We start from the raw sequence: 12,563 nt of genomic DNA, 5'->3' as shown, positions 1-12,563 counted from the left end.
GTTTCAGCACAAAAAAAAAGAAACTGTCCAGATGACCTGACTGAAAAATGTTGGATTTTATACCTGGATTATTGAGCATGGACTTTTTTGTTTTCAACCAGTTTGACAAGACTGTCAACAAGGAAGAGGGCCGGCAATGGAGGAGGGGCGTACCAAAGAGACCATCTAATCACAAGCAGAACTGGTTTATTCCACTTTGGAGTAAGCTGTTGGGAGAAGAATCATTTTTGTTGTGGGTTTCTTTGACCGATGAAGCCTTCCGGATTGAAGGCAAAACGCTTCAGAACAAAAAAATAAACTGTCCAGATGACCTGACTGAAAAATGTTGGATTTTATACCTGGATTATTGAGCATGGACTTTGTTCTCTGATTAGTCGCTTTAGAATTATTTGTTCAATTAGCTTTGTAGAGATCTAGTAGAGTGTTGTATGAATGGGTAAATGAGGACACAGATTGTAGTGTAAAGTGCTTTGAGTATCTTGATCAGATAGAAAGGCGCTATATAAGTACAGTTCATTTACCAGTTACCAAAAGTGTTTATCAATAAAAATCAATGGTACTAATTTAATGAACATTTACCGTATTTTACTGGTACTATTTGACTTCCAGTCACATGAGTATGTTAAGACTTCTGGGTAATATTTACCGGTATATAATTTTTTAAATAATTTCGATTACGTAGGTACTCGACACTGTTCTGTCCAGTGATTATGCTTGGATAGTTCTTGTGTTCATTTTGTAGGCTGAATGGTTTTAACCATGTTTCAGACAGCGAAGCTTCATGAAGACTTCTGACTATCATGCAGTCTGAACGTGTGGTGAAAGCAAGCAATATTCTGTGAAATGCCATCCGGTGGCTGATTCTTGTACTATAACAAGAAAACTGCAACTTATACCGGAGCTGGGCACACATTCTGATAATAAACGTGGATGCCTGCGGCTTAATAACCAGAGTGTCTTATTTATGTACAAAGTTATGATTTATCTTATAATTAGTATGTGCGGCTTAGAAAGGCGCGTTCTATAGTCCGAGAATTACGGTACTTCAATGTCTTAGCTGGCTTCACCCTTCCTTCACATCCCTCCACCATGCAACAATAGAGACATTGATTGTTAAATATGTTTCTGTCTGCGTGTTTCTTCAGTGACTCTCTTTAAACATCTCGCTCATGTGACTGTTAGTGTTCAATTTTGAGACAAAGAGTTTGGCCTGCACTTTGGAGTTTGAATAGTGGTCAAAACAGACTGGTTTATGTTTTAAATCTGCCTCTGGGATCACTGGAAGCAAAAGACCCAGAACCAATGTGGCTTTGACATTTGAAGTCATGCAGGTGTAGTGAACTTGACCGGATGTCAAATCAATGACCTTAGGATCATATGGTCAGAAACTGTCATTTCATTGATCTGCATCCAGAAATACAGTTTGACCCATCCTGAGACTTTCTTTCTTGAATTAATCAAGTAGAAAAGACAATTCTCTATGATCATTACTATTTTACAAATGTTTTGATAATCAAATTGTGTTAGTTCAAACAATGTTTACAGGTTGAAGTGAACTACTCATTTTTATTTACTTAAACAGTAGTAATGATTTTTATTCCTCATTCAAAGAAGAAATCAGGGTAATATGCATTTCTTGATTTTTCTGTCTGCAATGAGCAAATTTGTAAGTGTGTTAAAGTTCGAGCTTCGGTCAACTAAAAAGTTTACTGAAAAGAAATGTCATGTTTAACTTTTACAGCAAGATACAGGAGAGGTGGCACCACGAAGTCTGGTTTTTCCATGATATCTTTCTGTCTGTTCTTAAACAATCCTTGACTTTCCATAACACCTTACATCACAAACCACACCTCTGTTCTGGTCCATCCACGAATCAGAAAGCTCTCAAATGAACCGGAAGTATAGCCGTTTAAATGTGGCAACTTCCCAGTTCAACGTAGAGTTTTGAAGAGTTCCAGAGTTCAGAGTTCTTGGAATCCAGAATGCAGAGATTTTGGGACAACCTGGATGCAAAACGCAGGCATTCATGGTTGCAGCTGGGCCAGAGACGATTTTGGGAATTATAACTTCTGTTTGGATAACCTCGCACGACTCTCGAGGTATTTTAGCTGTTCTCAACGGAGACGCTGAAAGTGGCTGGAAGTAGGACTTCACGCCGACCTGATCTATCTTCAGAAAGGTAAAAGTCGACCTTCACCCAAAAGTGTACTGTTTGGGACAAGCTGATTTCCAAAGAGCGTGCTGTTCTGGTTAAAACAGATAAATTCCCTCACACATCTCTCTGTAAGATAAATCTCAATTTTCCATCTTCAAACTCTCCTTTCTGCTAGAAAATTAATCCAGATGTTTTCATTAATGTCTGTGGTGAAGCAACGGAAAACCATGGCCGTATGGTTTTCCTGATTGATTAATTATGCTGTTGTTATTTTCATATTTTGCCAAATTAATGTAAATGTTTGATGTTAATCTTTGATTCTGTAAATAAATGACCGCATTCATTTTGATGGGTCAAAGATAAATAACGTCTCTCGTTACATTTTTGTTAAATTCAATGCACGCATGTTACACAGTCCAGAAAAATGAAGAACCCGTTTAATGTATGAATATATCTCAGCATCTGTTCATACTACACAGGGAGTTTCAGGCTTTTAGGCTTCAGCTCGGTCATTTAGCCACAAACACCAATGTACAACCCATAAACAGACAATGTTAAATCACTTTGAGGGCTGACATGTATGACTAAAACTGACAAGGAAATGTGTCTGAAGGCTTTATTTGTAGCGAGTGGAACTAAATACTTTGGCTAAAATCAGTAGTTACATAATAATGATGTATGAACTGAAAAAGCTGACAAAGAGCTCCTAAATTTGCAGTTCTGTTTATTTTGACAGATTCCAAGTAAGTTTCTACTACAAATGTTTTGTTTTGTTGTGTTTTTACTGCTGTCATACAGTAAAAACACAACTGGTCCACACAGTCCCCTCAAGAGTTTTGTCATACGGACAAAAATACCAACGTACCAAACTGTGTCACACATCAAATCATTAATTCATTTAAGCACACTTTATATTCTTTATTACCTACCTGTATCAAATAATGGTTATGTAAATGATTTGCTTGGTAGTATTGACCTTTGAAAAAGATTCCGCTCCTAATTTGTGGAATGAGCAATAAAGATGTAGTGCAGTACCAAACAAAAAGGGACATAAGGTCACCTCGCCTACATGTGATCACAAAATCCATTTAACTCACTGAGTTATGACAGTTGAGGGTGAAGGACTCATTGCTCTCTGGTTCTTCTCTGCTCGTCTGTCACTGAAGCTGGAACCATTTCTGCCATTCAGATGGTCATCTAAGATGCGCACACAAAAAAAGAACAAGTCAGAAGAATTGGACAGCTTAGACAACATAAAAAATAAAAAGGTTATATAGGAGAAAAAAATACTGCTGTCTAATGACATTTTCAGAGCATTCTCATCCTGTAGGAGTTCCAGTTTTATCTCTACAACTTTTCAACTCCAGATGGCACCAACAAGCTCACACCTGTGGATCATTCTCCTAATGAGCTGTAGGAGTATAACAATAATAAATTGCTATGTGCTGTCATCATTGTATGTTCCCATACAAAGATGAAGTTGGCTCTCTGCATTTAACCCATCACACCTGGGATACACCCAGGTGGAGCAGTGGGCATAAATGGCAGCTGATGACTTCAACGCTGGTGCATTATCTGCCTATGGGTAGTTGTGTTCCTGGCCACACTTATGTTCCTAGAGTTTAGCAAAGACTAATGGCCCTTTTCCATTAGTAAAAGTACAGCACGGTTTGACTCGACTCGGCACAGTTCCAAGGCTTTTCCACTAGGAATTATTCGTGGAACCGGCCCCTTTTTCAGGACCCATTTTTCTGGGGTTCCAAACGTACCGTGCTGACCATAAAATGTGACATCAAAACACTATCAGTCACTGTTGGTCAGGGGGTGGAGTCACTGGTTGTTTGAGAAACTTTCACAACAACCCGATCTGCCATTTGCAATAACTCAAACTCGGAGGAGCGACTGGACATATTTTTAAGATTTTAAAAAACAAAAATGACAATACAGTGGTCTAATGCTGAAGTACAGGAGTTTTTTTGTGCTTGGTGGCCGATGACAAAATTCAGAGCGAGCTAGATGGAGCTCCGCCGGTCCCCCGGTCCTCTCTATTGGAGCCTCGGGGCCCCCTCAGGATGGGCAGGGGGTCACCTCCCTGGCTTCGAGCTCTGCCAGTCAACACGGAGGATCCTCCGAGCTGCCGACCCGCAAGAGCATGTGAGTCGGGCTCTGGGGCCCGGCCTCATGCACTCCAAGCTCCGCTGATCACCGCAGAGGATCCTCCATGTTGCAGACTCGCAGGAGCACACAAGGCCGGGTTCAGGGCCCTAGCCTCATGTGCTCCACCGGGCTCTGAGCTCCACTGGGCTCTGAGCTCCACTGGTCACTGCGAAGGATCATACAAACTGCCGACCTGTAGAAGCGCGCAAGGATGGACTCCAAGCCCCGGCAGGCAGGGGCGGACTTGGACGGGTCTGGGATGGTGGGTGAAAATGATTTTTGAAAACCTTTTTTGTATAAAAAAAATTATGTTGGATCAGTGAAGATAAAAAAAAAAACTGTGCCGGCTTTATCATTAAATCTTGTTTTCACTTTAATGACTTTATTAAATAATCTGTTAATTAAAGTTAACTCAGCTGAAAAATCACAAAAGACACAAAACTATTGGATCTCTCAGGAATATTTCCTTCAAATATGTTTAAAGAAGAGCATACTTCCCCATCAGCATGCATTAGGACAAATAATCAAATATCTTCTAGCTTTCTTCTGCAAAGGGGCACCAGGCAGGGATGTCCACTCTCCCCCTCACTGTTTGCTATTTTCATCGAACCGATAGCCGCAGCAATCAGGCAAACTACAGATATTAAAGGCATAAAATGCATGAACATAGAGCACAAAATCAGTCTATATGCTGATGATGTGTTGCTCTTCCTCCAGCATTCACAAACCTCCCTCTCTCAGGTTATTGGGTTGATAAACTCTTTTTCAAGCGTTTCAAATTACTCTATAAACTGGATAAAATCTACAGTTCTACCAATTAATTGCTATTTCAACATTTCACTTACTACACAACTGCAGTCAGGGAATATTACATACTTGGGTATCAAAGTCTCTCCTAGATTGGCAGATTTAACAAAACTAAACCACATTCCACTTTTAAAGAAAATTGAGGATGATCTTGCTAGATGGAAATCTCTACCCTTGTCTCTCATGGGAAGAATTGCTTCAATAAAAATGATGGTTTTGCCTAAAATAAACTATCTATTCTCAATGATCCTAAATAAACCATCATCTGACTGGTTTAGATCCCTGGACTCCTCCATCTCTAAATTTCTCTGGAAAGATAAACCCCCACGTATTAAACTAAAAACACTACAGAAGACCAAAGATAAAGGAGGACTAGAGCTACCCAATTTCTATTATTACTTTCTAGCCAACAGGCTAGAATACATCTCAAGATGGATAAATCACACACCCCTTGATGAACCCTGGCTAGATGTAGAACAGACACTTTGCAATAATATAATGATCTCGGACCTTCCATTCATTAGCTCAAACATAAAACGACAGGAATGCTTTAAAAGCATCAATATCAGCTCCTCTCTGACAGCTTGGTGGGAGTTTCTTAAAATGACAAAGTCTTCACTAATTCCATGCAGACGTAAACCCATCTGGAACAACTCTGACATCCTACAACATAATAATATGATCAACTTCCCAGGTTGGAGGTGTAAAGGAATAGAATATTTGGAACATATATATGAGGACGTAAACTATATCCCATTTAACAGATTAAGAACACAATATGGGATTGATAAGAATAAATTTTTAGAATATCAACAAATTAAATCTATAACAAAAAATAAATTTAACCTTAATAACACTAGAATTGAAATACCAACAAGTGTATTAGAATTCCTAAATCTTAACCCTCCCAAATTACTATCTAAGGTTTACCGGACACTCATTAAAATAGATGAATCAATATCCCTTCCCATTGTAAAATTGGAGACAGACTTGTCAGTCAACTTTAACCAAAACTTCTGGTCTCAGCTATGTCTAAGAACTTTTAAGATGATTAAAAACCCCAATTTACAATTAATACAATACAAAATCCTTCATAGAGTACACTACACAGGTCATCGGATGTTCAGGATGGGTTTTGCATCATCTAATGTTTGCTCACAGTGTACAGACAATATTCCTGACAATTACATCCACTCATTTTGGTTCTGTCCACCTGTTCAGAGGTTTTGGTGCCGGATATGTGAAGACTTATCAAAGTGTCTGAGATGTAATATTCCACTCTCTCCGTCAGTTTGCTTATTGGGTCACTTAGATGATGTCACCTTGGAGACAAAGTCAATTCACATGATTTTTACTGCCTTATGTATAGCAAAAAAAAAAAACTATACACATAAATTGGAAAAATAAAAATACTCTTAGTATTAAACAGTATAAAGACCTTTTGTTAGATTACATCAGTCTTGAGATAGCCTGTACCTCCACATCAGAACAATCTCTCTGGGCTTCTTTGATTGACTTCAACCCGTAGTGGAGGTGGGTAAACCCCTTTGATTTCGTCCCGTGGGGCATCATGGTTGATGTGGGGGGTATCGGGGCTGGGGGCATGGGGGGGTCGTGGGCCCGGGGCAATGGCGCTCAACTGGGGAGATGGCTTTGGTGGTTCTGGGCGTTGACCTCTGCTGGCTGCATGCAGGCCTCTGGGCGGTCTGTGCCGGCGGGCGCAGGTTGCTGGCCTGGTGGCCTGGCTGCTCCTGGGTGGGTTTGGGGTGGGCGCGGGTTCGGGGTTCTGGGGGAGTGTCACTCCCGTCCTGGGGTACCAGCTTGATCCGGGGGTCTCGGGTCTTGGCGGGTATGTTGTCGGGGTCTTGGGCCGCTGCATGTGCCAGTGCCCGGCCCTGGCCTGGGGGCCCTTGGTGCGCTGGTGGGCTTTGGGGCCTCTGCCATGGGGGAGGGGGGGACGGGTGGACTCAGCCTGGGTGTCTTCCTGCCTGGCTGTGGCTGCAGTCTGGTGCTTGGCTGGGATTCTGGGCTGTGGGGGCTGTGGGACTTTTGCTCAGGTGGCTCTGCACTGCTGGCCCGGGGGTGTCTGGGCGTGTGCCCTCCCTTGCATGGGGTGCTCTCATTGTGGGTGTTGCTGTGGTGGACTGGTCGGTCCTTTTGTGGGGGTGGGGGTGCGCTCTCGGTCATCGTGGTGCGCTGTCTGCGGCTGTTCAGGCACTCCTGGCTAATTGTCGCTGCTGGAGTTTGGTGGCTTCTTTGGTTGGGGGGCTGGGTGTTGAGCTGGGGATCAGGTTGGGGGTCTGGACGGTCTCGGGGGGGCTTGGGTCGCTGGCCCTGTGTTCTGGTCGGTCCTCGGGGCTATTTGCCGGTCCGTGGCCTGGGTCCCTGGTGGTGCGGCTGCCTCCTGCTCCTAGATGGATGCACTGGAGTCTCCCTCCCCTGGTGGATCTCAGAGAATGGGGGTGCCTATTGGGGTCAGTGGGGGAGCTGGCCCCCTGGGAGGACATTGCCACCTCAGTTGTTCCTCCCCATCCCGACGTCTTCCTCCACCCACTCTATCACACCACCACTCTAGCAGGGCCTTGGGGTTCAGGTGCACTACTGAGCTACGGGGATGATCCTCCATCTCCGTGGTTCGTGGAGACCTGGGCCCCAATTTTATCAAACAACCTAGACACTCGCATATAACATTCTCACAACACATGCATATATAGGGTCTGGAGTGGGCACATGGTGGCATATAGGGGGTGGAATGTGTAATCATTCTCACCTCCGTGACCTGTGCCTACTCTCATATGTAGCATGTAGACATTTAGGGTTCTGGGCAAGGGTTGGGGGGGCGAACGGGCACTGCCTGCTCTCTGGGAAGGGGGTGGGTCTGTGCCAGTCGCCGCCTCATCCCCCCATTTTAAACGCACTATATAACAACATGCATCAACATCTTATTTGAGTGCGAGGAGGGAGGAGTTGGGTCTTCCAGTTTTCCTTAAACCCTCATTCTCCGTCTGACATTTGGGGTCGGGGGCGGGGGGGGGGGGTAGGTTGCCTGGTTGGGGTCTGGGCTGTGGGTGGGTATTGGGGCTTTGGTGGCGATTGGGGGTGGGGCTGGTGCTCCAGTTCTCCCTGAATTGTTTGGATCCTTTGATTGGGGTTCATGGTTCCGATGGTCAGCCCTTTGGCTGGGGTGGCTGCCGGGTTCTGGCGGGAGGTCGGCTGTGGTTGTGTGTATGTGGTCATTGGTAGTGTGTGGCGCGGTCGGGGGCGTGGCTTAACTTCGACGGAGTGCTGGCTGGTTGGCCTGATGTGACATTCACAGTGAGGGGTGCTGTGTGTGGGGGGGGTGCATGGGGGGGTGCATGGGTGGCATGCCGGGGCTTCTCCGGGCATGTGGTGTGGGGCTTTAGAGATGCATTGGTGCGCTGGGCCGGCCTTCCTCAGCTGCTGCTCCCTGCTGCTCTGGCCCCCGGCCTGGGGCCGGCTTGCGGTCACTGTTGGGCAGGTGGGGCGCATGGACGGCCCAACAGAGGCTCTGTCGGACTGTCTCTGTGTGCCTGTTTGTCTCAGGTTGGGTTTTGGGTGGCCCCCCCCTCTCTTGGACCAGTTTTGGCCCCCCATTTGGTGGGTCGTGCTCCCCTCCGGTGGTGGGCCCCCCTGCCACCGGTGCATTGGCGGCTCTCAGCAGCTGGGGCTGGGTGGTGGAGTGTGTGTGGGCCCGCCCTGGTGGCTGCCTGCAGGTTCCTGGGTTCCCTGGCTCTGTCGGGCCTCTGTTGGGGGGTGGTATGACCTCGGGGCTTGGTGTCCATGGCCGGATCCATTCTGGAGGGGCGGGTTGCCGGCGGGGCCTGTTGACTCGTCGCTACAACCTCCTAGGGGTTTCTGCATTGTGGTTGCTGGGGATCGCCCAGGGATTCCCTTTGCTTCTCTCTCTGGGGGGTGTGGGTGTCCCTGTTAGGGGACTACCAGAGTTCCGGGCTTGGGGGCCGCTGTGTGTCTGTGGTTCCGGTCTTCCCTGTGTTACCTTCGTGTCCTGTGGGGACGGGTTTATGGGTCCCCACATCCACTATTGAACATTTTTATGGAGAAACCTTATAGTGATAAGCATGCTCACACAGGTGTTTAGATTCAGGTGTTTATCAGATACACACTCAGTTGGGTTGTGGTGGCCATCAAATATATATTGTATTACCATGTACTGTATAAAATACTTTCTAATGATGTTATAACTATCATTATATAAGTTGTTTGTTGTTGTGGTTTCTTGGTTTTGTCAGGGTTTTTTTTCTCTTTCCACAGGTCTAGAGGCAGACTTCAATGATGTTGATTTGTGTTCTCTTTATCCATCTCTCCCTCCTCTATTCCATCCATCCATCCATTATCTTTACCCGCTTATTCCACTTTGGGTCACGGGGGTCGCTGGTGCCCATGTCCAGCAATCACTGTGCGAGGGGCGGGGTACACCCTGGACGGGTCGCAAGTCCATCACAGGGCCACATAGAGACAAACGAGACAAACAATCATTCACTCTCTCACTCACACCTAGGGACAATTTAGAGTTACCAATCAGCCTAACATGCATGTTTTTGGACTGTGGGAGGAAACCGGAGCACCCGGAGAAAACCCACGCATGCACGAAGAGAACATGCAAACTCCACCCAGAAAGGCCCCTGGACCGGGGTTTGAACCAAGGACCTGCTCGCTGAGAGGCAGCAGCTCTACCAGTTGCGCCACCGTGCGGCCCTCCTCTATTCCTATCTCCTTCTTTATATTTTAACTCTTCTCTCACTTTTCTGCTTTGTTACCTTCTTTGTTTTCCGTCCCCGTGTCCATTACATCTGAAACAAACCCAAAGCATATTCTAATAAAATCTAATTTATATATCAAGTGGAGCATTAAGGCCAGCCTTAATGCTCTGCTTGTGAAAGTAAATCTGTTGGGCATCACTTTGACACTCTGGCATTGTGACACTTAGAATTATTATCTGACAGGACAAGGGAAAAAAAAAAGAAGGCAGACAGAGCGATTCAGAAGATTTTTATGGACATGACACAGCAAGGAACTTGGTGTCCCTTGCCTGGACGTGGGTTACCGGGGCCCCACCCTGGAGCCAGGTCTGGGGGAGGGGCTCGTCAGCAAGTGCCTGGTGACCGGGTCTTTAACCACGAGGCCCGGTCAGGCTCAGCCCTAAGTCAGGTGTGTGATGCCATGGGCAGTGGCCGAAAGCAGGGACATTGTCGCTCTGACCCTGGCTTACCAAAGCTGGTTGTTGGGACATGGAACATGACCTTTCTGGTAAGGAAAGATCTTGATCTTGTGCATGAGGTTGAGAGATACCGACTAGATATAGTTTTGGCTTACCTCAACGCACCACATGGGCTCTGGAACCGATCTCCTTGAGAGGGGCTGGACCTTATTCCACTCTGGAATTGTCCATGGTGAGAGGCATTGAGATGGTGTGGGTCTACTTGTAGCCCCCCGATTTGGTGCCTGTGTGTTGGTGTTTTCCCCAGTAGATGTAAGGGTGGCTTCCCTGTGCCTTCGGGTGGGGGGACGGGCTCTGACTGTTGTCTGTGCCTATGCACCAAATGGCAGTTCAGAGTATCTGGCCTTCTTGGAGTCCTTGGCAGGGGTGCTGGAAGGTGTGCCAGCTGAGGACTCCTTTATTCTGCTGGGGGACTTCAATGCCCGTGTGAGGAATGACAGTGTGACATGGAGGGGTGTGATTGGGAGGAACAGCCTCTCTGATCTGAACCTGAGCGGTGTTCTGTTGTTGGACTTCTGTGCTAGTCATAGTTTGTCCATCACAAACACCATGTTCGAACATAAGGGTGTCCATAAGTGCACTTGGCACCAGGACGCCAAGCAGTCCGCAGCCTTGGCTATTTCTGAGGCAAAAGCTCGGACGTGGGAGAAGTTCGGTGAGACCTTGGATAACGACTCTCGGTCGGCTCCGAGGAGAATCTGACAAACTATCAGATGGCTGAGGAGGGGAAAGCAGCACTTTACTAACAATATATTCAGTGAAGGTGGGCTGCTGTTGACCTCAACCAGTGATGTTGTCAGGAGGTGGAAAGAATACTCAGACGTTCTCAATCCCACCAGCACGTCTTCCATGGGGGAAGCTGAGTCGGTGTACTTTGGGGTTGATCCATTCATAACTGTGGCTGAGGTCACCGAGGTAGTTAAAAAGCTCCAAGGCGGCAGGGCTTCAGGAGTGGATGAGATTCACCCTGATTTCCTTAAGACTCTGGATGTTGTGGGGCTGTCTTGGTTGACACACCTTTGCAACGTCACGTGGACATCAGGGGCAGTGCCACTGGATTGGCAGAATGGGGTGGTGGTTGCCCTCTTCAAAAAGGGGGACTGGAGGGTATGCTCCAATTATAGGGGCATCACTCTCCTCAGACTCCCTGGTAAGGTCTATGCAGGGGTACTGAGAATCGAGTCCAATCGTTGGTCGAACCTCAGATCCAGAAGGAACAATTTGGGTTCTGTCCTAGCCGTGGAACACCGAATCAGCTCTTAACCCTCACTAGGGTCCTTGAAGGGTCATGAGAGTTTGCCCATCTGTCTACATGTGTTTTGTGGATTTTGAGAAGGCATTCGACCGTGTTCCTTGGGGTACACTGTGGGGAGGGGCGGGTGGGGGGGTGGGGAGCTCTGTGAGTGTGGGATTGGGGGACCTGTTGCTATGGGCTGTTCAGTCCCTATATAAGCGGTGCAAGAGCTTGGTTCGCATTGCCGGCAGTAAGTCGGACCCCTTAAGGGTGGAAGTTGGACTCCGCCAGGGCTGCCCGTTGTCACCAATTCTGTTCATAACTTTTATGGACAGAATTTCTCAGTGCAGCCAGTGGGTGGAGGGTTTCTGGTTTGGTGGCCTCAGGATTCCATCTCTGCTGTTTGCAGATGATGTGGTCCTGTTGGCATTATCATGCCGTGATCTTCAGCTCTCAATGGAGCGGTTTGTAGCAGAGTGTGAAGTGGCTGGGATGAGAATCAACACCTCCAAATCTGAGTCCGAGACTCGGAGTAGAACCGCTGTTCCTCCACATCGAGAGGAGCCAGTTGAAGTGGTTGGGGCATCTGGCAAGGATGCCTCCTGGATGTCTCCCTAGGGAGGTGCTTCGGGCATGTCTGACTGGGAGGAGACCCCGGGGAAGACCCAGGACACGCTAGAGAGACTATGTCTCTCGGTTGGCCCGGGAAAGCTTTGGAATCTTCCCAGAAGAGCTGGAAGAGGTGGCTGTGGAAAGAGATGTCTGGGCTTCCCTGCTTAAGCTGCTGCCCACGCGACCCGACTTCGGAACATGCGGAAGATAATGGATGGATGGATGGATGGAAGCTTTAAAGCAAAGCTAGAAAAAAGATCTGTATATAATTCAGCTTATTCGGTTTATTCATTCACACACACACACACACACACACACACACACACACACACACACAC

The 12,563-nt window shown here is 46.8% G+C and overlaps 1 protein-coding gene across 1 annotated transcript in view; it reads right to left on the bottom strand.

The window, feature by feature from the left end:
* Positions 1-3,248: 3,248 nt before the first annotated feature.
* LOC119407813 (WD repeat containing planar cell polarity effector) overlaps positions 3,249-12,563 on the bottom strand; it is a 170,923-nt gene continuing 161,608 nt past the window's right edge. The window contains exon 8 of the mRNA XM_037674642.1: positions 3,249-3,352. Coding sequence (XP_037530570.1) covers positions 3,249-3,352 — 104 coding nt within the window. The remainder of the gene's footprint in view (positions 3,353-12,563) is intronic.

This window comes from Nematolebias whitei, chromosome 1 (assembly GCF_014905685.2).
Source record: "Nematolebias whitei isolate Nwh7 chromosome 1, NemWhi1, whole genome shotgun sequence".
In the NCBI taxonomy this organism is placed as follows: domain Eukaryota; kingdom Metazoa; phylum Chordata; class Actinopteri; order Cyprinodontiformes; family Rivulidae; genus Nematolebias; species Nematolebias whitei.
This window is presented reverse-complemented; position numbering and strand designations above follow the sequence as displayed.